Here is a 23,932-nt window from a genome sequence, read left to right on the forward strand (position 1 = left end):
ACAGAAAAATATATATATATATATATATATATATATATATATATATATATATATATATATATATATATATATAAAAAAAAAAAACAATTAAATTTTTCAGAGGAATTGTTAGGGGTGCCAATAATTGTGGGACACATGATTTCAAGTTTTTTTTTTCTTTCTAAATGTATGATTTTTTTTACCACCAAAGTTATGTACTTAAATAAAAGGTTGGAGTTTTCTCTTTTTTTGCATTTGGGTTCTATGTTGTTTAATAAAAAAGGAGAATTTTAAAGTCCACGACCACATCTTAAACAGGGGTGCCAATAATTGTGGAGGGCACTGTACATATTAGTTGCAGAAAACAAAAAAGTTACACAACAACTTTTGTCTGCTTTCATGCAAATGTAAAACTGTATAATGTTTGAAACTGTAGTCTACAATATTAATGATACTCTTTGTGTGTGCCTCCTTATTAATTTGTTTTAAACACGGTTTGCTAAGGGTGCAGTGAGCGAAGGGGACTGATTTTAATCCTGTCTCTTTAATGACTAACTGACTGACAGAGCAGAGGTGTGTGTTAAAGCCACATCACTTCCTCTGTCACTGTCAAAACAAACTAGAAGAATTAGGAGAGCAGATATTTGACTTCTCTCTTATTGCATTCAGACTGTGTTTCTGCTCTTCCTTCCTCTTTCCAATTAAATCTTTAACACTTCTTGTTGAGAGAGAGAGAGAGAGAGAGAGAGAGAGAGAGAGAGAGAGAGAGAGAGAGAGAAATGGGACAGTAAAAGTTTATAATTGTTTGTGTTTTTTTGCCCCACATGAAATGAGAATCTAACTCAGCAAATGGAATGTGATATCTAGGAGGAAACTGAAGGGGATATAAGGAGAACTAAGTAAAATCTGCAAAGACAGAAATCTGAGCTCAGGATTAAGTCTAATTAATTATGTTCAGTGTTCAGAGTTTACAGGCTCCTAATCTGTTTAACTCCTGATTGTAACTGTAACTTCTGACAGAATTATGTGTTTACTGCAGATTAATAAATTCATTTGGAGTTACTGAGGTAATGATCTAAAGAAAACTATTTAAATAGCATAGATCCCCCTTATTGCTAATATAATGATATGAAAACATGATCTGCAATGTAATTTCATTTACATTACAGAGGAGAAAACATGAACACGATGCATATGGGAGATCATTAGAGCGACACACTGATCCACCTCACATCTCTACTGACACAATTCAGGCCTGTTCACATTAGATTAGTTTTACATGGGAAAGTGGTGTGATGTCATTATTATAGGAATCTTTCTGGAATTTCATGTAGTCTGTAACCAGTTATTAAATTAAATCTAGGTATAAGTTGGGAAATTAAAACTTAATGAAACAGTGATTCATAGTCTCACTTAAATTCTGTCTAAATTAGTGTGTTTATGTAAAATGTTTGAAGCACAAAAATTACAGGGGTCTATAAACTACTGAATAGCTGCAGGTTCTAATAATTGTCACCATAATTCACTTTAATAGCATTAACCCAGGATACAGTTCAGGATCTCAAACATCAGAATGTGTTAGTGTTGTAGAGTGATGTAGTGTTAGTGGTCCAGGTGAGATCTTTTGTGATGTACCCACAGAAATTTGGTGCTGCAGACTCTCTATAATACTCTCTCACCACAGCAGCAGAAATACATTTCATTTAGTCACAACCATGATTTCCTTGTGTGAAACATCAAACTCTATGCAGCCATTTTCTTTTAGCAGGTCCAACATTTACACAAGGCATCACTGAGCAGCAGATAACAGCAGGACACAGAAGATCAGATACAGAGTTCAACATTACAGACTCATTTACACTCATTAGATTAGTTAACTATCATAGTTTAGCAAGTAGATACACATCAAACTAATCCTAGCACATAAATATGGATACACTGATCACCTGAACAGTTCAAATACAAACACTGTCCAAATCACACAATAAACTCATCATTTAGAACATTCAGACTGCAGATGAACAACTTTATACCTCATCACTCGCTATAATGAAGACACAAAGAGAACATTTACTCACAGAACATCACAGCAAGTGGACTGAACTCCATTCTGTCCCTCTAATCACTGACTAAGTGACAGAGCAGAGGTGTGTGTTAAAGCCATACCACTTCCTGTGTAACTATATAGACACACACACACACACACACACACACACACACACACACACACACACACACACACACACACACACAAGAATGTAGTTTCTGTTCCTGTTTTAAATTGAGGTTTGGATAGACAAGAAAGAGATGCTGGAAATAGTTTTTAGGTAGGATAGGAAAAGTGATTAGAAAGGAAACCAGGTGATGATCAGAAATTTGAAGTCAGAAATTTGAGGCAGTCATGTGTGTGGCTGTGTTAGGGTGAGTAAAAACCAGGTCCAGTATATTTCTTCCCTTGTCCGTGTGGGGGGGGCAGCTATTTAATGTCAAAAAGGAGGTATTCAATAGGGTCTGAAGGCAAGAAGACTGAAGTGTGTTAGATGGGAGGTTGACCAAGAATTGTCAGAGGGGTTCTGTCAGAAGGAAAGTACTGAGAAGTGTGTCCATCTCTTCTAAGAAGTCTCCAAGAGAAACAGGAGGGTGGTAGATGATGAAGAGGTTGATTGGAGATGTAAGTGAAACTGCGTAGAATTCGAAATAAGACATGGTTAGATTAATTACTATGTGCTAGTTACTAAAAAAAATAGTAACTAGTTACAGTTACTCGTTACTTCATTCAAAAGTAACTTAGTTGCTTTGTTGATTACTTACCAAAAGTAATGCGTTACTGTTAAAATTAACTAAAAGTTACTTTAACAGTAACGCATTACCTTTGCAAGTAATCAACAAGGTGTGTGTGTATGTGTGTGTGTGTGTGTGTGTGTGTGTGTGTGTGTGTGTGTGTGTGTGTGTTTGTGTGTGTGTGTAGTCTATCGAGACTGTTGTGTGTAAAAGTTCCAGGAGATTTCTAAAATACTAATTACTGCATGACTTTAGGCATTTGTTGCTGCCATGTGATTTGTTTATTGGATTGATGCCTTAATTGGTGCATTATAGCATATGCAATGTGACTCTTAAAACAGGAAACACATCACTTTCACTTTCTCTCTCTCTCTCTCTCTCTCTCTCTCTTTCTCTCTCTCTCTCTCTCTCTTTGTACAAACACAATAAGTGGTACGGCTTTAACACACACTACTGCTCTGTCACTCAGTCAGTCATTAGAGGGACAGGACAGAGTTAATTTTACTTGCTGTGATGTTTTGTGAGTAAATGTTCTCTTTGTGTCTTTATTTGAGTGAGTCGTGGTGTATAAAGTTGTTCATCTGTCGTCTGAATGTCCTGATTGAGGAGTTTATCAGCTTGATCCAGTCTGTCCATTCTCCTCTCACCTCTCTCATCAACAGGCCTTTTCCTTCTGCTTGTATAATCTATATAGACTGTTGTGTGTGAACATTCCAGCAGCTTTCTGAAGCAAGTTACTGCAGAGGTTTATGCATTGTGCTGCTGCTACGTGATTGGCTGATTGGATTGCTTTATGTTAAAGCAGGTTTAAGTGAACAGTGAGCATATAATGGACATGTATGATGATGAAAAATTCACAACTCGTCTACACGAATAAGTGGAGGCCTCTGGACAAGATTATCATAAACTCCACAACATCTCCTGACTGCTGAAGACTTTGTATCATTCTATGATAAGAAGATTGAGGAAATCTGCCAGACCTTCCAGACCAACAATACCTACATTACACAGCTAGGAATCCCCTACTCCATTGTCAAACTTCTCAACCATAGGAAAAGTAAGGATACTACAAATCATCCAATCTTGCAATCCCACCACCTTCCCTCTGGATTCAATCCCTTCACCTATGATTCAGTCCATCTCACAAGACTTCCTGCCATTTATCTTTACAATCATCAACAGGCCCATAGCATCTGGCCATGTGCCAACTACCTTCAAGCAAGCGAGGGTCATTACTATCTGGAAGAAATCTGCTCTGAATTGATCCGACATCAACAACTACAGAGTGGTATCACTTCTCTCCTTTTTTTTCTAAATCTCTGGAACACACTATTTTTAACCAACATACAGCTTCATCATGCAGCTCTTCAGAAACTTTACCTCAGTAAATAACCGGCTGATGTGACTCTGATTTCTCCTCTGTTTTCACACCAGCTTCACTTTGTGATTTTCCTCTGGTAAAAAATGTCTGCTGAAATGTCAGATTCTTCTTTAACTCTTCTACTTTCTGTATCTTCTGCTCTGCATATTGCTCTTAGATTCAATTCCCTAATTACAGCCACATTCACTCCACTAATAAGACACACGTGTTTACCGGCAGTGTCAGTAAACATCTACTAAGAATCCCATCGGTTTTGAAAGGCTCTGTTTTCAGAATAAATTTTTCTCTTGGCCATTGTGAGGGGCTTCACAGTAACTTTACAATAGGGTTAAATACATTAACAGAAGCTTGACTTGATTGATGCTGGAATGTTTCCAGGTAGTCTAGCGTTCTGTAAGGCAGCTGAAGCGCTGCATTGTGGGATCTGTAGTTTGTGTTATTAGCGCTTCATATCGCCGGGACATTAATAACAATAATAATAGATCTATATAAAATCATCTCGCGGGCCGGATATAATTGTATGTCGGGCCGGATTTGACACTGAGTTTGACACCCCTGATCTATGTGAAGACACTGATCATGTTAATGATTTCTCATAATAAATATTAACAATGATTTAACAAGGTAGGAAACAGCTATTTTTAGAAAAGGCTCACGAGCGACCAATGTGGTCCATGTTGGTGACCCCTGGTCTAACATGTGATGTGTGAACAGACTGCTTGTGGTCTTTTTATGGCAAACACTGCATCCCCCAAGACTACACAAGCACTGATTTAAGTATGATCTCTTTGTGGACAGAATGTTTTATCTTATAATGGCAAATTCCAGCTTTAAAATGCACCACAGAGCACAACTGACCTTAAAATGGCCACATGACAAGAAGTTGTCATGACAAGATCTGTTTCCCATCTTTGGGATGTAGGAGAATTAAAATCTTAGAGTACATGCAGGTAAAAAATCTGCAGCAATTACATATAAGCAGGGGTAAAAATCTCAAAGCCTTCTGTTGACACTTTTGCAATTCATAATATCACAACCACAACCACAACCACAAAATGTTCTCTTATACCAGGCCTCTATTAATAACACCAAATAGAAGTGTTTGTTCTGGGGATTTGTGCACTATTGCTTTACATTTGTGTGATATTATTGTGTATATGTTTGAATTTGTTGTACTGAGATGTTTCTCTGCAGTGAACATAAAAGTAATGTGTAGATCAACATATTTCATCAGAAAGTCTAATGGAATGGAATGGAACTCAACTTAATGTTTGTTTGTTTTTTTAAGTCTTAATTAAAGACCAAGCAGATTTTCACCACAGCAGCTGAAAACAATGCAGTTAATCACATCAAGAACTTCTATTGATGATTTATACAAACACCAACCTGTCAGTTCATTTCAGCAGATCAACAATACAAACTATACAGACTTGTTTACACTCATAACCTTATTTGAACTCCATGTTTTAAACTCATTCTGATTGTACTCTTACATGCTGAACTATTATAGTTACTGAAAGCAGTTACACTTATTTCTAATGAAGACACAAAGAGAACATTTACTCACGGAGTATCACAGGTAGTGGACTGAGCTCCATTTTGTCTCTCTAATGACTGACAGAGTGGCAGAGCAGCAATGTGTGTTAAAGTTTGACCACTTCCTGTGATCTCACTCACTCTGACAGTGGCTCATATATATATATATATATATATATATATATATATATATATATATATATATATAGATATAGAGAGAGAGAGAGAGAGAGAGAGAGAGAGAGAGAGAGAGAGAGAGAGAGAGAGAGAGAAAGATAATGTACAAATGTGACATGCACATCATGTGTTTCTGTTTTAAAATAAGAAACTTATGAGGAGAGAAGTGAGAGGAGAATGGCCTGTCTGGATCAAGCTGACTGAAAATCCTCAATTGCAAAAAGTTACTGAGTAGTTGCTTAACTCCTTTTTTCTCCTCTTATGGTACAGTCCTGCCCACCTAAAGCCAGGTTTATCTTCTTATTTTAGCTTCTCCCATTAGGTGTCAGCACAATAGATCATCCATACCCTCCATACCCCTCTGTCCTCTACATCTGCCTCTTTCAACCCAACCACCTGTATGTCTTTCCTCACCACATCCATAAACCACCTTTTAAACCATAAAATAAATAAACCATATATATATATATATATATATATATATATATATATATATATATATATATATATATATATGGTTTATTTATTTTATGGTTTAAAAGGTGGATGAAGAAAAATAGTCATTTTGATTTCAAAAGAAATTGATTGATCCCAGTGAGAGTCAGTGGATTTAACTGTATCCAGCATATAAACAGTTAAAAAAGAGTAAACAGAAAGTTAAAAGATAGTTGTTGCTTTTGCAGGTCCACTTTCACACCTCCTGCAGCTGCATTAAAATAGAACAAACCACATCCTGAACTGGTCTCTGCTCTCAGGCCTCTAACACTGTTACTGCCCTGTGTGTGTACAGGATTAATGACAAGTGTGTGTTTATTGCTCATCTTTAGTTAAAGTACAAACACCATACAGTTTTTTTCTTTCAATAAATGATGACGTGATCATGAGCAGTCCTCATGGAAAAGCAGATAACAGCAGTACACCGAAGATCAGGTCCAGATTCCAACAATACTGATTTATTTACACTCATTAGTATATTTAAATCTTCTGAATAACACAGATGTTAAACTTTAAAATTTACTGACCGTTACATAGAGTTACACCTCCAGCCAAACCCGTCACATAACACATGAATACACTGATCCACTTGAGCAGGCTTGCTAAAGTTCCCACAATGTCCTAATCACATAATAACCTCATCACTCAGGATATTTAAACTGCAGATTAAAAACGTTATACACCACACACTTTAATAAAGGCACAAAGAGAATGTTTACTCACAGAACATCACAGTAAGTGGAATGAACTCCATCCTGTCCCTCTAACGACTGACTGAGTGGAGGTGTGTGTTAACGACTTTCCATTTCCTGTGACTTCAAAGTCTCTCACACACACACACACACACACACACACACACACACACACACACATAAATTAAAAACATGGTAAATGACAGAGGTCATAGTGACAATGGACAGACTGGATTAAGCTGACAGGAAGGCTAAAATAATTTAACATGTTATGACTGAAAAGTAAAAGTAAAATGTCTCCCTCTAGTGGTAACTGAAGTGTAATATTAATGCTGACCTTGACACATGAAAATGTATAGCTGTATGTTAGATAAGTCTATTATTTTAAAAAATCAAAAAAATAATTTGAACTTTCTATGTAACAGGTACTGAATGTATCTCCACAGAACTGGCTGACTGAAGGAGACTCAGTGACTCTAAGCTGTGAGGTTACAGACTCCTCTACAGACTGGACATTCAGCTGGTACACAGTTGTTCTCTACAGAGACGAATTAACTGCAGTACACATTAATCCTGTCTATATTATTTATGTGGAACTGATGGATGAACTGTCTGATATTATTTGTTCAAATAGTCTTAAAATATAATAATAAATGTAAGAAGATTTGTTTAACATTTATTAATCAATAATTATAATATGTATAAGGTTGTAAATTGCCCTAATCCATAGGAGTCAATTTCCCCATTTGTAACAATTATAAGAAAATCCATGGTTCTGAGCTCATGTGATGCTGATCATGTGCACCTATTATGTTTTTCACCATAAACACTGCTTGTGTTTAAATCCTTTGTGCTGCCCACTGCCTTTACAGCAATTGCAAGATTTCATGTAGTGTGTTTACTGTTAAAGAGAAAGAGAAATGTTTCATTACAGAATATTCAGAACATCAGTAGTTTACAATTTAACAAACTGTTCAAGAAGACATTTTGAAAGATTATTTTCTCTCTGAAGCTACAGACACTCAGTTGTTTTCTGTTTTTCCTAAAAGTTTCAGATGTTAAATGTTTCAAATTCTTTGATCTAAACTTGGATGATGCCAAAACCTGGAAGCTGTTCTGTGAACTTGCTCACATCACCCATTCCCACAATATCAGAATGTTCCTGGAGATTTGTGTAAACCACAGAGGTTTAGAAGAAGGTTCATTCTGAAGATTTTAATGATCTACCAACCCACCAGCTGGATTTCATGCTCTGATTGGGATGAGTTTCGAGGAGAATTTCACCTGCTGAAAAGTCACATGAATCCAGAAACCGTGACAAAAAAAATATTGCTGAAGTGATTCATTACAAATGTTTATTTTAAGTTTGCATTTGAATGGTTGATCTACAGTATCTGTGCTTCCAGTTCATCCATAATGATGGAATGGAAGAACAGTAAAGATCAGTTCAGATCTGAACAGTTCAGTAAAGAGGCAAAAAAAGCCATAATTGTCTAATTCAATTTTACAGCTATGCAGAATAAATGACAAATTAAATTCATATAAACAAAACCTTCTCTTGGATTAACTTCAGCTTGTATTATGAAGACTTTAGTAAATGCATTAAGAAATTTGAATGTCTCAAACTTGAACAGTGTTTCAAAGAACATCAGGAATGCATGAAGGTCTGTGTAACTATTTCACTTGTTTAATTGTTTATCTTATAAATAGACTTCATGATTAGTAGTAGTTTATATTTACTTACTTAATAATGTATGTACCATGTAGTCACTGAGTAGATTTGAATTAAAATACATTTCTCTCTCATTTTCTTTCACATGTCTTTTTTTAAAGTTGGTTATATTTTCAATTATTACATTAAATAAAATCATTTAACCAGTCACTCGTTCAGGTTCAGTTTGTTCAAGAATATTTTCTCATCAGTTTCAAAACCAGTCTATGAACCTTAGATCAAATCCTAGAAGTTCTATAAAAGTGCCACTAAGTGAGAGTCCAAGAACCTGAATCACCACATCACAATGCAGCAGCATCACAGAGTTTTTCTCTCTAACTAAATCTATATATTTATATATGGAGATGTATGGAAGGTGATGATGTTTATATATGAGGATGTTTGGAAGGTGATGAGGTGCATGAATTATAGACTGCTGTTATAAGGGGTTGATGGTGATGCAGTGGGTCTTGTTGCCATCAAGTGGGTGATCATGTATATGAATGTACTGTGTGTGTGTGTGTGTGTGTGTGTGTGTGTGTGTGTGTGTGTGTACTGTATGTGTGTATGGTCTCCTGTAATGGACTCATCCATTGCTCCTGGGATTAAACTCTATATTGATCACAGCCATGAGCAGGATAAAGCAGCTCCACACCTCCATACACACCTAACAAACCTGAATGAAATAAACATGAGGAAACTGCATATAGATCCTGTAATATAGAGAAAAATCATCCCTCTTCATTTCTCACATCACACCATGAAGCACAAATTACATTCACTTATTCACTCCACAATACTGTATATAATACTGCATTTTATACATCTACAGCAAAACCTTCTTGGTTAGAAGTAATTATGCAACATTAGAAGAAAACGTTAACAGAATGTAAAATGTTTATTTAGTGAATATTAAAAACATTATTAATGTTTAGTTTGTTAACAATACGGTTGAAAACTTTGCTACAATAAATCATCTTATATATTATCAGTTTTTATGTTTCCAAAAGTGTTTTTTATTTTTTTTTTTCCAACCCTTTAACCATTTTATTTCACAATCCGGGCTTCAGGCTGACAGGACTGTACCAACACAGAAGAGAAGGGGGGCGACTAAACTAATGAAACAAGTAGATTTTACATTAATTGAATGATCTCCGTTTGGAAATATTCAGGTATGTAGACACTCTTTTAAATATAGAGTGTGAGCAGACTGAAAGAAGATCAGGTGAATTAAAAAAAAAACTTTTCATAAAAATCCATTACTAGAGGAAATTATGAAAAATGTACCTGTAGTTACCACTAGAGGGCAACAAAGTCGTAGGTTTTACTTTTCAACCGTAAATGTAGATTTTAGAAAACCGTAATTTTAGAAAACCGTAAATGTAGATTTTACACACACACACACACACACACACACACACACAAAGTAAAAAACATGGTAAATGAGAGAGGGCAGAGAAGACTGGCCAGACTGGATTAAGCTGACAGGAAGGATAAAATAAATTAACATGTTGCCAGTGACTGAAAATTGAAACTATAATGCCTTTGTCTCCCTCTAGTGGTGACTGCAGTATACATTTAATCCAGAACTTTCAGTTCCAGTTTTCGTTCACTGGCCACCACATATTGAGTTCCTGTCGCCTTCTTGTCCACTCGAGTCAGTCTGGCCAGTCTCCTCTGACCTCTCATCAATAAAATGTTTACTTTAGTGTGTATAATCTATATAGACTGCTGTGTGTAAAAATCCCTGGAGATTTCTGAATAAAGTGTAGAGTTAAAATATACAGCACTCTTACTGAATGTGTGGAGTTTTTTTTTTTTTAATTGAGACTATTATAGTTTTTATGTTATTTTTTGACCAATTCAGTTTTTACATTATGATTCTGAAACTTTTAGGTTAAAAAATGTAACAGGAGCAACTGTTCCGGAGTAGGACGGGGGCTTTGAGGACGGATTGGACTGTAGTTGGTGTCGGCGGTCTGCTGCACTGACTCGGGAGTGCAGTTTGCTTCTGATCATCATCACTGTACCCCGCAACTTTGTATATATGCTTCAAATGGACATTTGGTGCAACCCAGATGAGGATGGGTTCCCTCTTGAGTCTGGTTCCTCTCAAGGTTTCTTCCTTATGCCATCTCGGGGAGTTTTTCCTTGCCACAGTTGCTCATCAGGGACAAACATACTTACAAAGAACATATTTACATTTAATCACCACATTATCTGTGTAAAGCTGCTTTGAGACAATGTTCATTGTTAAAAGCGCTATACAAATAAAAATGAATTGAATTGAATTGAAACTACAAAATACTGCAAAATATCTCTCTCTCTCTCTCTCTCTCTCTCTCTCTCTCTCTCTCTCTCTCTCTCTCTCTGCACACAGACGGTTGGCTGAGTGCTGGTTTCTCTCTGTAGGTACACAGGAAGTGGTACGGCTTTAACACACACCTCTGCTCTGTCACTCAGTCAGTCATTAGAGGGACAGGATGGAGTTCAGTCCACTCACTGTGATGTTCTGTGAGTAAATGTTCTCTTTGTGTCTTCATTAGAGAGAGTGATGAGGTATAAAGTTGTTCATCTGCAGTGTAACTCTGTGTAATGAAAAGGGTTCAGTTTGATGTGTAACTACAGTAAAGAGTACAATAAGTGTAAACGATGTAATGAGTGTAAATGTGTCTGTGTGGCGCGAGGGGTGTGGGGGCCTAGGGGCGAGAGCCGAACGGCTCGTCACACCCAAGCTCAACTTTATATACTTAACCAAGTCGACTATGCCACTTGAGAGGGTTATACCCAGGAAATAGAAGTAAACCCCAGAGTTTATCAGATCACACAAGTTCGATTCCCTTATTAATGAGTGTAGGCAGGAAACGTGGGCATCATATAAAAAATACAAAGTGTATTGTAAACTTGAAATTAAAATAGAACGAAAACACAATAATCTAAATAGTAAAAACGGTCCAGTGACAATTACACAAATAAAAATAAACAGACACAAAATATTCAACAACAAATTTACACAATTTTCAAATAAGCAAAACAAAATAAAATCATTAAATACAGGGCTGGGGTTACCCACGGAGTGATCAGCACTAATTATCAAAAGCACACTTCCACACACACACACACACACACACACACACACACACACACACACACACACACACACACCTCACCGTGAACTCAGAGCACCCACTCATACACGTCAAAAGTGTCGCACGGCAAATGTAGAAATAGCACCACCAAACCCTTCACCCGTGGGACCCCAGCTCCTGAAAGAAACCAAAAGCAAAATAAATCTCAGACAAAAATGAAGGAAACAGCGAATTAAGGTCACAATTCCACCGTAATATGATGGATAGTCACCAAGCACAATATGATTCACCATATACACCGCTTAAAAGAAAAACCATGAAAAACTTTATTAAAAGTTTGAGGGAAGCAAAACTCAAAAGGAGCGGCCGCGTCGTTCTTAAGCCAGCCACAATACTTGCACGTTGCTCAACCCCACAGTAAACCAGACAATACCGGTTAAAACAAATCACAAAAGCCAAATGGCAGCAGCAGAACTCCCCTTTTAAATAGTTGTAAGCCGAGATTGTTCACTCGGCGCACAGCGAGGGAAAAGTCGAATCGCAGCAATAATCACCCAGGACGAAAAAGGAGGATCCTATTATAAAAACGATGATACAAGATATAAATGATACAAGTAATTGCACAACTACATGCTGTAATTCCCCCTAACAAACCGAAACAACTTACCAAACGCGGATAGATAAATTCCTGAGAATCAGTTCACCGCTCAGGATACGCAGCCTTCAAATAACCTGCTGTTAAACTGAAGTTCAAGGACTGCACATTACTCACGCCACCCGACCCGCGTTAAAGCTAAACATTGCTAAACAACTTCCTCATACCTGCAGGGAGGGCAGTAAACAGATCCAAAACAGCATCCAACAGGGACACACTGAAAAAACAGGCTAAGGATACACAAACGAGCCATTAGTGCAACGAGCAAAGAAAAACTAATTAGCCAACGCTACATACTAACAGCACATACCTGAAATCACTATAGCAACCGAAAAAGGGAAGGATACGGGCGTGACGCATGCCAGGCTCAAACCAACCGGCTCTAAATAGTGCCTGCTCGCTATTGATTGGTGGTCAGGAGTGTCAATCACCACCTGTACCTCATTCATTCGGTCACATCTGTTTAGCTGAAAACTGTACCTGATCTTCTGTGTCCTTGTTCTTGTATTGCTGTCTGGTGTTCAGTGACGACTTCCCATGATTAGATGATCTGCTAAAATTACATTGACTGGATTGTGTTTGTAAATATGATTAATGAAAGTCATGTTTCTGACTGACTGAAATGGTTTCAGCTACAGTATTGAGCTTTTACTTGATCTGTCCAGTTTTTTTTTTTTTTTTTTGGCTGTTATGATCTGCACAAAGAAACATCTCAGTACAAGTTGAGTTTTATTCACACTAACACCAATTCACAATGTGTATCTGTGCAGAAACACACATTTCTCATGAGTATTATTAATAGAGGCCTGGGAGCAGAGGCCAGTTGGTGGTTGTGGTTTAGTTTCAATGCAGTGATGTATGTGAAGAGTGGGAGGAGGTGTGAATGTGGACATGTGAAAGCAATAACTAACTTTTAACTCTTTAACTGCTGATATGGTTCACATTCCACTGACCTTCACTGTGACTTTTTAATGCATCATACTGTAAGAAAAAATGAAGAGGACAACGAAGATCGTAATGAAGAAGTTTATAACAGCTTAGCAGTGACAAAATACACGAAGCACTTTGGGTTCATCGGAGTCAGAAAGAACCCAGAGCAAACTCTGCCCATATATTTTATATTGTTCTTCCCTTTGAAGTATAGACCGGAGTTATCCTTTAAATGTAAATTAGACATAGGACATGCATGAGGAAACAACTGGCTGGGTGATCGAGGCGGAGGTCTCTGTTGTTGACACCTTTGCTGGTGCCGGCCCCCCAGCAGGACAGGATAGGGTATTGTTTAAATGATAATCATGGTCTCAGACACCTTTTGGTTAGAAATGGTCCTTGAAGGCTTGCTGTCTCTTCCAGACAGATTCAATCAAGACTATGATTAGGATTGATACAACTGAAATTCTATGTCAAACTACATAAATACTTTTGTGAAATGTAAGCCGTTTTGCGGATGAGCTTAATTTGATATAGTGTGGGGTGGAATCTGGGTTGAGGCATTCTGTAATTCTTACAGTCCCCCCTTTGATGCTTTTGGCCCTGAAGCATCACATCCACTCCCTTTACACAGATTACACCTCCTGTCTTAGGCAGGTGCCCAGTGGCGGTGAAGCCCTGCCTTAGGTTGTCCTCCTTCGGCCCTCAGAGAATCTTACCCGTCATTGGAACATTCACCTCATGCACACCGGTTATCGCTTCATCCCATTCGGCATGTTTACAATGCAGGTTTCTCCTAAAATTTTTGTTATATGTAAAATCTTATCCATCATTGGGTCATCCACTTAGGCACACCTGTTTCATTCAATTGAGCAAACATATTAGACATATCTCTATAAAATATTTGGCTATATGTAAAATGTTATCTGGGTTTGGAATAGAGGCCTTCAGAAACTAACAAAACCAATAGATGCATCCTACATTGAATATTGAATCATCTTAATAAACAAAAAAAACAATCATAAACGGGAATAGTGATCATAAAATTGTCTGAAATCTGACATCTTAGAATGGAACACATACAATATAATATTTGGCCAATAATGAGCAATATACATACATACATACATACATACAGTGATCTTAAAAGTTACATCCCAAATCAAACCGAAATAGGAAAAATACAATTCTGGGATATTTTTATCTCAAACTAATTGCTCTTCTGGTTCGAATGATGTCTGTTGATATGGTCTTGTCTTCACCAAACCAGCAGGAAGTGCTGGTTGTAGCTCTGCGTATTCTTGCATCATTCTCGTCACTGGAAAGGCCAATGCTACCATCCGTTCAGCCATCTTTGTTTGGTGATTCTGAAAAACTCAGGGAAACAAAAAGAATTGCCCCCCTCCCCTTTTCACATAAAAGTTCTCAGTGTATCTGGAGTTTCCTCTGAAAACACTGGGTACAATAACAATAAATAAACATTGAATGGGATGAAAGCCCATTACCAAAGCATAACTTAAGTTGAAGGTGTAGCACCTCTAAATGCTGTGGGGGAAGCATTACATGTTAAAATTCAGCAGTTAACTCTACTCTTTACTGTGGTATTGATGGTGTTACTTATGGTAGAAATAACCCATACAATTCCACCTTGAGAGGTTGGTTCAACATAGTTAACACACACACATTGAATAATCTAATGACTAAACAATTGTTCTATTAGCTCAGCGGTTTCGATCGACATACAAGCGTAGACCTTTCCTCTTATCTTAGCTTGTCAGCAGTCACTTTAAAACATGTCTAATAGGACAAAACTTAGCTAGATCATTATCAAATTGTAGTTTAAATCTCCAACATAAGATTACTGATTATGGTTAACATTTACAGCTCTGAAAGGCCTAAATGCTACAATTCAACACCAAATCCAGTCTTATGCAACAATTTTTAACTACTTTGGTGTAAATGTATTACAGTGCATTAACAACTACAGCATAACAATTAATCTAAATGAATACACAACAGTAGAAACTTTAGCTACATTAGCCTTAATGCACTTGAGCACATTAACAACTGTTCAACACCAGCTAAATTCACATTAGTCTACATCTACAGTTGTGTTCAAAATTATTCAACCCCCACTGAAATTGATTGTTTTGGTCGGTTTGACATTGATTATGATCATTCAGTCATCCTGCTTACGATTAAATCAAAGAGGCACGTGTAGGTCAGACAAATATAACATAACATTTATAATGAAATAACCACAAATGTCTTTTCTGAGCTCACATCATTATCAGTTTTATTCAACCCCCAAGTGACATTCAATCTTAGTACTTAGTACAACATCCTTTTACAGTTATAACAGCTTTTAAACGTGAAGCATAGCTTGACACAAGTGTCTTGCAGCGATCTACGGGTATCTTCGCCCATTCATCATGGGCAAAAGCCTCCAGTTCAGTCACATTCTTAGGCTTGCGCACTGCAACTGCTTTCTTTAAGTCCCACCAGAGGTTCTCAATCGGATTTAAGTCTGGTGACTGCGATGGCCACTTCAAAATGTTCCAGCCTTTAATCTGCAACCATGCTCTAGTGGACTTGGAGGTATGCTTGGGATCATTGTCCTGTTGAAAGGTCCAACGTCTTCCAAGCCTCAGGTTTGTGACGGACTGCATCACATTGTCATCAATATCTCCTGGTACTGAAGAGAATTCATGGTACCTTGCACACGCTGAAGCTTCCCAGTACCTGCAGAAGCAAAACAGCCCCAAAGCATGATTGACCCCCCGCCATGCTTCACAGTAGGCAAGGTGTTCTTTTCTTCATAGGCCTTGTTCTTCCTCCTCCAAACATAGCGTTGATCCATGGGCCCAAACAGTTCTAATTTTGTTTCATCAGTCCACAGAACACTATCCCAAAACTTCTGTGGTTTGTCCACATGACTTTTGGCATACTGCAGTCGACTCTTCTTATTCTTTGGGGACAGCAAGGGGGTGCGCCTGGGAGTTCTGGCATGGAGGCCTTCATTACGCAGGGTGCGCCGTATTGTCTGAGCAGAAACTTCAGTACCCACATCTGACAAATCTTTTCTCAGTTCCTCAGCAGTCACACGGGACTTTTCTCCACTCTACGCTTCAGGTAGCGCACAGCAGTCGAAGTCAGCATCTTCTTTCTGCCACGACCAGGTAGCGTTTCAACAGTGCCCTTTGCCTTGAATTTGCGAATGATGCTTCCTATGGTGTCTCTTGGTATGTTTAACATCTTTGCAATCTTCTTATAGCCATTACCCTTCCTGTGAAGAGTAATCACCTGTTCTCTTGTCTTCCTGGACCATTCTCTTGACCTCACCATGTTTGTAACCGCACCAGTAAATGTCTAGAAGGAGCTGAGTATCACAGTCATTTTAAAGCTGCCTAATTGGTGCTTAATAGGCTTTATTGCTGCTCCCTGATATCCACAGGTGTTTTCAATACCTGATTGAAAACACTTCATTGAAGCTCTGTTCTTCAGAGTGGTAGTCTTTAAGGGGTTGAATAATTATGTCAATGAAGAATTCACAAAAGAAACATTTACTACTGTATTACAAAACTAATTGATGTCATTTTAGTTGCATATGGTTCTTTAAGAAGTCCTTGTAGGATTTCATTCTGAATACAATTACAAATGTACAATAAATTCCCTAAAACCATTTACAGCATTGAATAATTTTGAACACAACTGTATGTTTGTTACACGTGTAACTTATAGCATATGTTTCCATAAGAACAACTGCAAGGACTGTAATTTTAACAATATAAGCTTAATTTCAAAGTTGCTTTAAACTAAATATTAATTGGACATCACGGGAATCTTTGTCTGGACCGAAATGCATAAAATGCAGTAAGTCGTTAACCAAGGCAACATTAGCAAACAGAGTTTTTACTCTTAGGGGACAGCTAACCATTTTACTACAGACCCCATAGCCATATTAAATACTGCTGTGAGTTCACATAAAGTTTCTTTTAGATGCACAGTTACCTGATCTGGGTTATCAGAATGCATATTTCTGCGTCGAAGGAAATAGGGTGGTGGGCGTCCCTTTCCTAAAGACCAGCATTTGTGGACTATGTGGCCAATCTTGTTGCAAAAGGAACAAAATTTACTTTGCTTATGATGCAACTTCAATTGCTCACATTCTTCTGTGGCCTTAAAGTCTGGCTTCTTAACACCTAGTGCTGATACAGGATGAGATGTCTTTGAACTAGAATTACTGTTGTAAAACTGTATCATCTTAGTAATAATCTCATTGTATTCAGATAAATGTGTCACATGCATTGCTATAGCAGAGTGGGTGAGGGGATCACATTTCTTAATCAAGGCAGATTTGAAGCTAACATCATTCTGAGTAATATCAGGATTGCCACTGAAAGTTTTAAAGGCATCAAATAATCGCTCAGAAAATGCCACTGGTGCTCCCTTTTGCATGTGAATGTCAGCTATTTTATCCCAGTTAACTGACATCAGCCCTAACACTTCAAGCAGTGCCTGTTTCCTCTCAAACTTATTTGCATTTCTGTCCTTTACTTTCTGAGTTAAAGCTCCAGACAAGGTGTCAGGCAAACAAAGGGTTAACAAAATGCATGTGTCACCATCCGTACATTTGTAAATGTCGGCATATCGTTCAGATTTTTCAGAAAATCTAAGGGATCCTGTTTTACAGGATCAAATTTCCCAATATTCTTAATCACAGTTTCTAGTTCATTGGGGCTAAACCCTCTGACCATAGTAGAGACCATTGGCTCCTCCCCTCTTTCATTAGCTCTCACAGTCGTAGTGACGTGAATTGGTGCTACTGGAAATCTAACTTTATAGTCAGAGTCTTTACTATTGAGTAACTGAGACGCTCTTTCCAAACCCTCATCACTGTCTTTCTGCAAATTTAATATTCCTGAACTCGGTTATACAGTGAAACATCTACCAACCTTTGACTGTGATTTTCCTCCATTCTGCCATTCTTTATCAGAAACTGACAGGCAGCATTAGATTCCTCCAAATCATTAAACAAGGATTCAACAGATGATTTGAGCATACTGTTGTTAGTTTTCAGAAATGCGATCTCTTTCTGCATTCTGTCCTTTTCTTCTTTCCATAATATTTCACTGACTTGGTAGTTTTTTGTATAAATGTCTCCAATACTGACTCTAGAATGAAGCTGCTTATTTTCAGACTCAAGCTCATCTAGCTTCCTCCTGGTTACCTTATACGAGGCAAAAACTCCCTGAAGGGCATTTGCAATTTTTCCTTGTTTGTTCCGAGGCATCTTTGGATAACTTTCAAACTTAGAAACAGCCCACTCATACGGCTTATCACCAACCTTCTCTATTCCATCAAACATCCCTTGTGAACCGTGTTTAGCGATGTACTTAATAATCAGCTCTTCCATTTCCAAAATACTCCAAAGTTACAACTACACGTTATGTAGATACATTAAGATAACCGTTTGTCTATTTATTCACAACAACAATAGTCGTAGAACACAATGAGTCAACTTCAGCAATATAACACAAACAGTTATAAATGCAACACTGTAACAATACAAAACAAAACCACACTATGTTTTTAAAACAGTGTCACAGTCCGTCGGACAAAACTGTTATTACCACGTTTTTACCAACTACACGTTATCTAGTTGCCTAAAAAAACATGAGTTCATGTACCGATTGAACCTCTACAATAATACAACAAACTGTTCAAAATATTCCGTTGTCACAAGACCGCGTTATATTCTAGACCAGTACGTAGCCACAGTACTTCGGGCTTAAAACATGAGTTTAAAACAGTGTCACAGTGCGTCGGACACACCACAGTACTTCGGGTTACTGTTTAAACTTTACAGAGCCGCTGTGCGTCGCGCTCTTTACACTATTACCAGTTTCACTTACGTTAGAAACTGTAATAGTACTCTCTCAGAAAGTTTCAATTACTTTAGAAACTTATAAACTTAAGCACTTTGCTTCAGTTACTTTAGAAACAATACAATTCCAATACAACTCTGCCGCCACACTACGTCGGGCTGATTCAGTTCCGTTAGAATCTTACACAGAAATGTACAGAATAGGCTTAAGAACTCCTCCTGCTTATACTGAATAAACTAAATACTTTTCTGCCCTTAAAATCTTTCTTTTCTAGGTTTTTTTAAACGAGGGGTTCCCTGAAATAAAATAAAAGCATAGAAGAAAGAAACTGTTTTCTTACCTTTCCCCGCTTTTTTTTTTTTCCGGAAATCCCTCGCTGGGTGGCTCGCCAATGTAAGAAAAAATGAAGAGGACAACGAAGATCGTAATGAAGAAGTTTATAACAGCGTAGCAGTGACAAAATACACGAAGCACTTTGGGTTCATCGGAGTCAGAAAGAACCCAGAGCAAACTCTGCCCAGATATTTTATATTGTTCTTCCCTTTGAAGTATAGACCGGAGTTATCCTTTAAATGTAAATTAGATATAGGACATGCGTGAGGAAACAAAAGGCTGGGGAAGACCATTCTCAGGGGCGGAGGTCAGCAGGTGGTAATCACTGGTATTCGCACCTTTGCTGGTGCCGCCCCCAGCAGGACAGGATAGGGTATTGTTTAAATGATAATCATGGTCTCAGACACCTTTTGGTTAGAAATGGTCCTTGAAGACTTGCTGTCTCTTCCAGACAGATTCAATCAAGACTATGATTAGGATTGATACAACTGAAATTCTATGTCATACTACATAAATACTTTTGTGAAATGTAAGCCGTTTTGCGGATAAGCTTAATTTGATATAGCGTGGGGTGAATTTTGGGTTGAGGCATTCTGTAATTCTTACAATACATCATTACAGTTTACATCATACTAATGCAGTTTCTATTGTACTCTTTACTATATTACTTCTTTATCCGCACCCCCCAGCAAAAGTGTTGGAAACAATCCTTTCAGGTTCTGGTCCATGCTCACGTGCAGTAATGATTTATATTTTAGTCCGTCATTAGAGAGATGAAGTGTGGGTGGAAAATCATTCCTCTAAGAAAAAGTGTTCCAGAAACTTCTCAATGTGGTGTCTGACACCTGACCCTGTTATTACATTTGGAAGACACCCTTATCCAGATCAACATACAACAGAGCAGGGGAGGGTGTCATTGATGATAATGGTTTTTATAGTTCTAAATGAATGTCTGGATAACCTTGATGTAGTCTTTAGGTTAAAGATTAAGAACAGAGTGACCCCAGAGTTTCCAAGCGACCAGGGCAGGACACAGCCTAGCCTGCTGGAATCGTTCCCCCCTGCGGCTACAGCTCGGCCTGCTGCTGATGCTCCTTCTAAGTTCTTCTGTTTAGAGCAAAAGAATAGACAGAAAGGATTTATGCATGCTGTGCAAACAGAATCAGGGGATCTCATGTTAGAGCCATTTGAAATTCGATAGCAGACAGTCAGCTTCTATTCGAAGCTGTGCAGCAGTGAAAGATCAGGGGCACAGGAGATGGAAGAGAGCTTCCTTAAAGACCTACCTAAGTTCACAAAGTCAGTGGCCAGAGAGTTGGACAGGGAGCTGAAACTGTCTGAGCTTCAGGAGGCTCTCCAAGGCATGAAGACTTGGCAGGTGGTGGCAATAGATGGTCTCCTTGTCAATTGCTTTAAGGCATTCTGGGCAGTTACAAGGCAGGACGTGCTGGAGGTTCTAAGGGAGAGTGTGAAAGGTGGTCAGCTCCCGTCAAGCTGCAGAAGAGCCGTCTTGACCCTTATGCCATAGAAGGGAGACCTGACCCACCTGAAGAACTGGCGCCCAGTGTCACTACCGTGCACTGACTGCAAGCTGATGTCAAAAGCATTAGCATTGAGATTGACGAAGGTGATGGAGCAGATCATTCACCATGACCAGATGTACTGTGTGCCTGGCAGGTCGATATTTGACAACATATTTACATTTACATTACATTTACATTTGCGGCATTTAGCAGACGCCCTTATCCAGAGCGACATACAAACGTGCTTTAAATCTCTAGTAATGAATAAATCTACACTGGTACGCAAGATTACAAACTCAATATAGATATAACTCGAATTCTACAAACTTGGAAAGTGCTAATGTAGGTATTTTAGAAAGAGGTAGGTCTTCAGTCGTCGCTTAAAGATAATCAGGGACTGTACGGACATCTAGGGGAAGTTCATTCCACCACCTCAGTGCCAGAACAGAGAAGAGCCTTGAATTGTACTTACCTCTCATTCTGAGAGAAGGTGTTACCAATCGAGCAGTGCTGGAGGATCTCAGACAGCGTGGTGCAGTGCGAGATGTGATGAGGTCACTGAGGTAAGATGGTGCTGGTCCATTTTGGGCCTTGTAGGCAAGCATCAGTGTTTTGAATCTGATACGTGCAGCTACTGGAAGCCAGTGAAGGGAGCGCAGCAGTGGGGTGGTGTGGGAAAACTTGGGCTGATTGAACACAAGTCGTGCAGCTGCATTTTGGATCATTTGCAGTGGACGAATAGCGTTCAGGGGGAGACCAGCCAGCAGAGAGTTGCAGTAGTCAAGTCTTGAAATGACAAGAGACTGAACAAGCACCTGGGCAGCCTGTGTGGACAGAAATGGTCGAATCCTTCGGATGTTATATTTAATTCGACATATATTTAATTCGTGACATTTTGGACATTGTGAGTCTCTGGGAGCTTGTGAACATCACGGGGTCAGACTTGTCGAGGGCAGAGGACCAGGCAGTGCTTATGAGACTGAGGTGTTTGATTTGCATGTTGTTAATCAGCTCCCACACCCCTGCAGATCTGCATTAACATCAGAGAAGCGTGTTCGGCTGGACTATCAACACACAGAAGCTGGTCCTGCAGAGGATGAACCCTTTCCCCAGCTAAACATCACTTTTAACCTTGATGGGTGCAAGGGCCCCCTCCTGGAGTGCCGGGGTGAAGAGGAGATGGACTTTGGGTCCGTGCCGGAGAAGCTGCTCTACAGAGCCTGTTTTAAGGTTTTGAATAAGAAAAAGCTGAGTGGGAGGGTAGACACCCTAATGGAGAAGTGTTTTAAGTTTTAATGCTGATTTTAAACCAGAGTGGAGACAGTGTACAAACCACTGTTTCCAAAAAGAGCTGCCGACCTCCAGTGGAGGATTTTACATGGTATTATCTCTGTGAACTCTTTTATTTCTCTTTTAAACCGTCTCTAGGTTACGTATTTAACCCTAGTTCCCTGAGGGAACAAGACGCTACATCGAAACGCTTTGGGAACGCGCCTGAGTGTTCACGCTCTGAAACAATGTGTGTAATCAGTCAAAAATTGGACGCTGGCCGTCACCGGTGAGGTGGCATCAAGACCAGGAGTATAAAGCGCATATGAGAGAGGACAGCGGCAGCTTCTGCAAGGAGAAGGAAGCGCTGCAGGACGCCGGCGGTGTGGCATAGAGACGCAGCGCCTGCTCCCTCATGGAACTAGGGTTACATACGTAACCTAGAGATGTTCCCTTTCAGGAACTCGAGCTGCGTCGAAACGCTTTGGGAACGAGTGTCCAATCACGCCAGACTGTCCAGTCCCTGCCTAGTGTGTGTCTGTCACCACAGCTAGAGAAGGACTGAGGGGCCAAGAGTGGCACTGCGGTCTAGGTTATAGAACCGCACAAAAGGCCAGCGGGGTGGAACAACCCACGGCGTTACACAGGTCTCGGGGAACTCCCGAGGACCAAGACTCTGAGGCAGCCACACTCCGGGTGGAGAGAGCTCTGACCCCGAATGGAGCGGGGAGACCAGAGGACCCATAAGATGTGATCGCATCAACAGTGCACCTGCTCAGAGCCTGCTTAACAGCAAGGAAGGCCTCTTGGGAGGGCTGTAGCAGACGAGCAGCTGATAGGTCCTTCTCCAAGGGCCCGTTCCGTGGACGTAGGTGTCCAGTGTGCACACCGGACAAGGCCGGTCCAGTTTCTCCTGGTCTGGGGCCTGGAACAGAGGAGGATAGAATGCCTGTAATCTTATAGTTCGTGGGACAACCAATGGCACCTTGGGGATGTAATCCCCTCTACAGGGGTACAGGAAGGCACCAACCCTACCTGGGGTAAACTCCAGGAAGGGGGGGCACCGACAGCGCCTCCCCTACCCTTTGATAGAGCAGATCGCCAACAAGAACGAGGTCTTGATTAAAAGGTGCATCGGCTAAGGCTCAAAGGGGGGTTCAGAAAGAGCCCCCAAACAACGGCCAGGTCCCACCTAGGCACTCCAGGTTGCACCGGGGCCTCAGCCTCCGGTGCCGCTGGAGAAAACGCGTTACCATCGGGCCTCGCCCAGAGATGGCCCCGGCCACGGGGGCACGATAGACCGAAATGGCAGATGCGTAGACTTTTAGGGTGGACAGAGCCAACCCCTGGCAACTGTCCCTGGAGTAATTCCAGCACTGAACCAACCTGTCAGTGGACTGGATCCAGCTGGCAGTGCTCACACCACGAGCAGAACAGCTGCCACCTGGCGGCATACGACCTCCTCGTGGAGAGAGCTCTGGAGCGGAGAATGG

At 39.5% G+C, this 23,932-nt stretch overlaps 1 protein-coding gene and 1 long non-coding RNA gene across 3 annotated transcripts in view; both read right to left on the reverse strand.

Annotated features, from left to right (window-relative positions):
- The window catches only part of LOC124387347 (obscurin-like), a 402,170-nt gene extending 396,408 nt beyond the window's left edge, over nt 1-5,762 (reverse strand). Inside the window, exon 1 of the mRNA XM_046851649.1 lies at nt 5,709-5,762. Within this exon, the coding sequence (XP_046707605.1) occupies nt 5,709-5,739 (31 nt within the window). The 5' untranslated portion in view covers nt 5,740-5,762. The remainder of the gene's footprint in view (nt 1-5,708) is intronic.
- A 5,861-nt stretch (nt 5,763-11,623) lies between these two features.
- On the reverse strand, nt 11,624-12,861 carry LOC124387382. Of its 2 annotated transcripts, XR_006926146.1 has the most exons (3): nt 12,807-12,861; nt 12,509-12,726; nt 11,624-12,416 (listed from the first exon to the last, which is right to left on the reverse strand). It is a non-coding gene; the product is annotated as an uncharacterized LOC124387382 (long non-coding RNA). The 2 variants fall into 2 exon arrangements; XR_006926147.1 differs by having other exon boundaries at nt 12,509-12,839.
- Nucleotides 12,862-23,932: the final 11,071 nt, after the last annotated feature.

Source organism: Silurus meridionalis, chromosome 6 (assembly GCF_014805685.1).
Source record: "Silurus meridionalis isolate SWU-2019-XX chromosome 6, ASM1480568v1, whole genome shotgun sequence".
In the NCBI taxonomy this organism is placed as follows: domain Eukaryota; kingdom Metazoa; phylum Chordata; class Actinopteri; order Siluriformes; family Siluridae; genus Silurus; species Silurus meridionalis.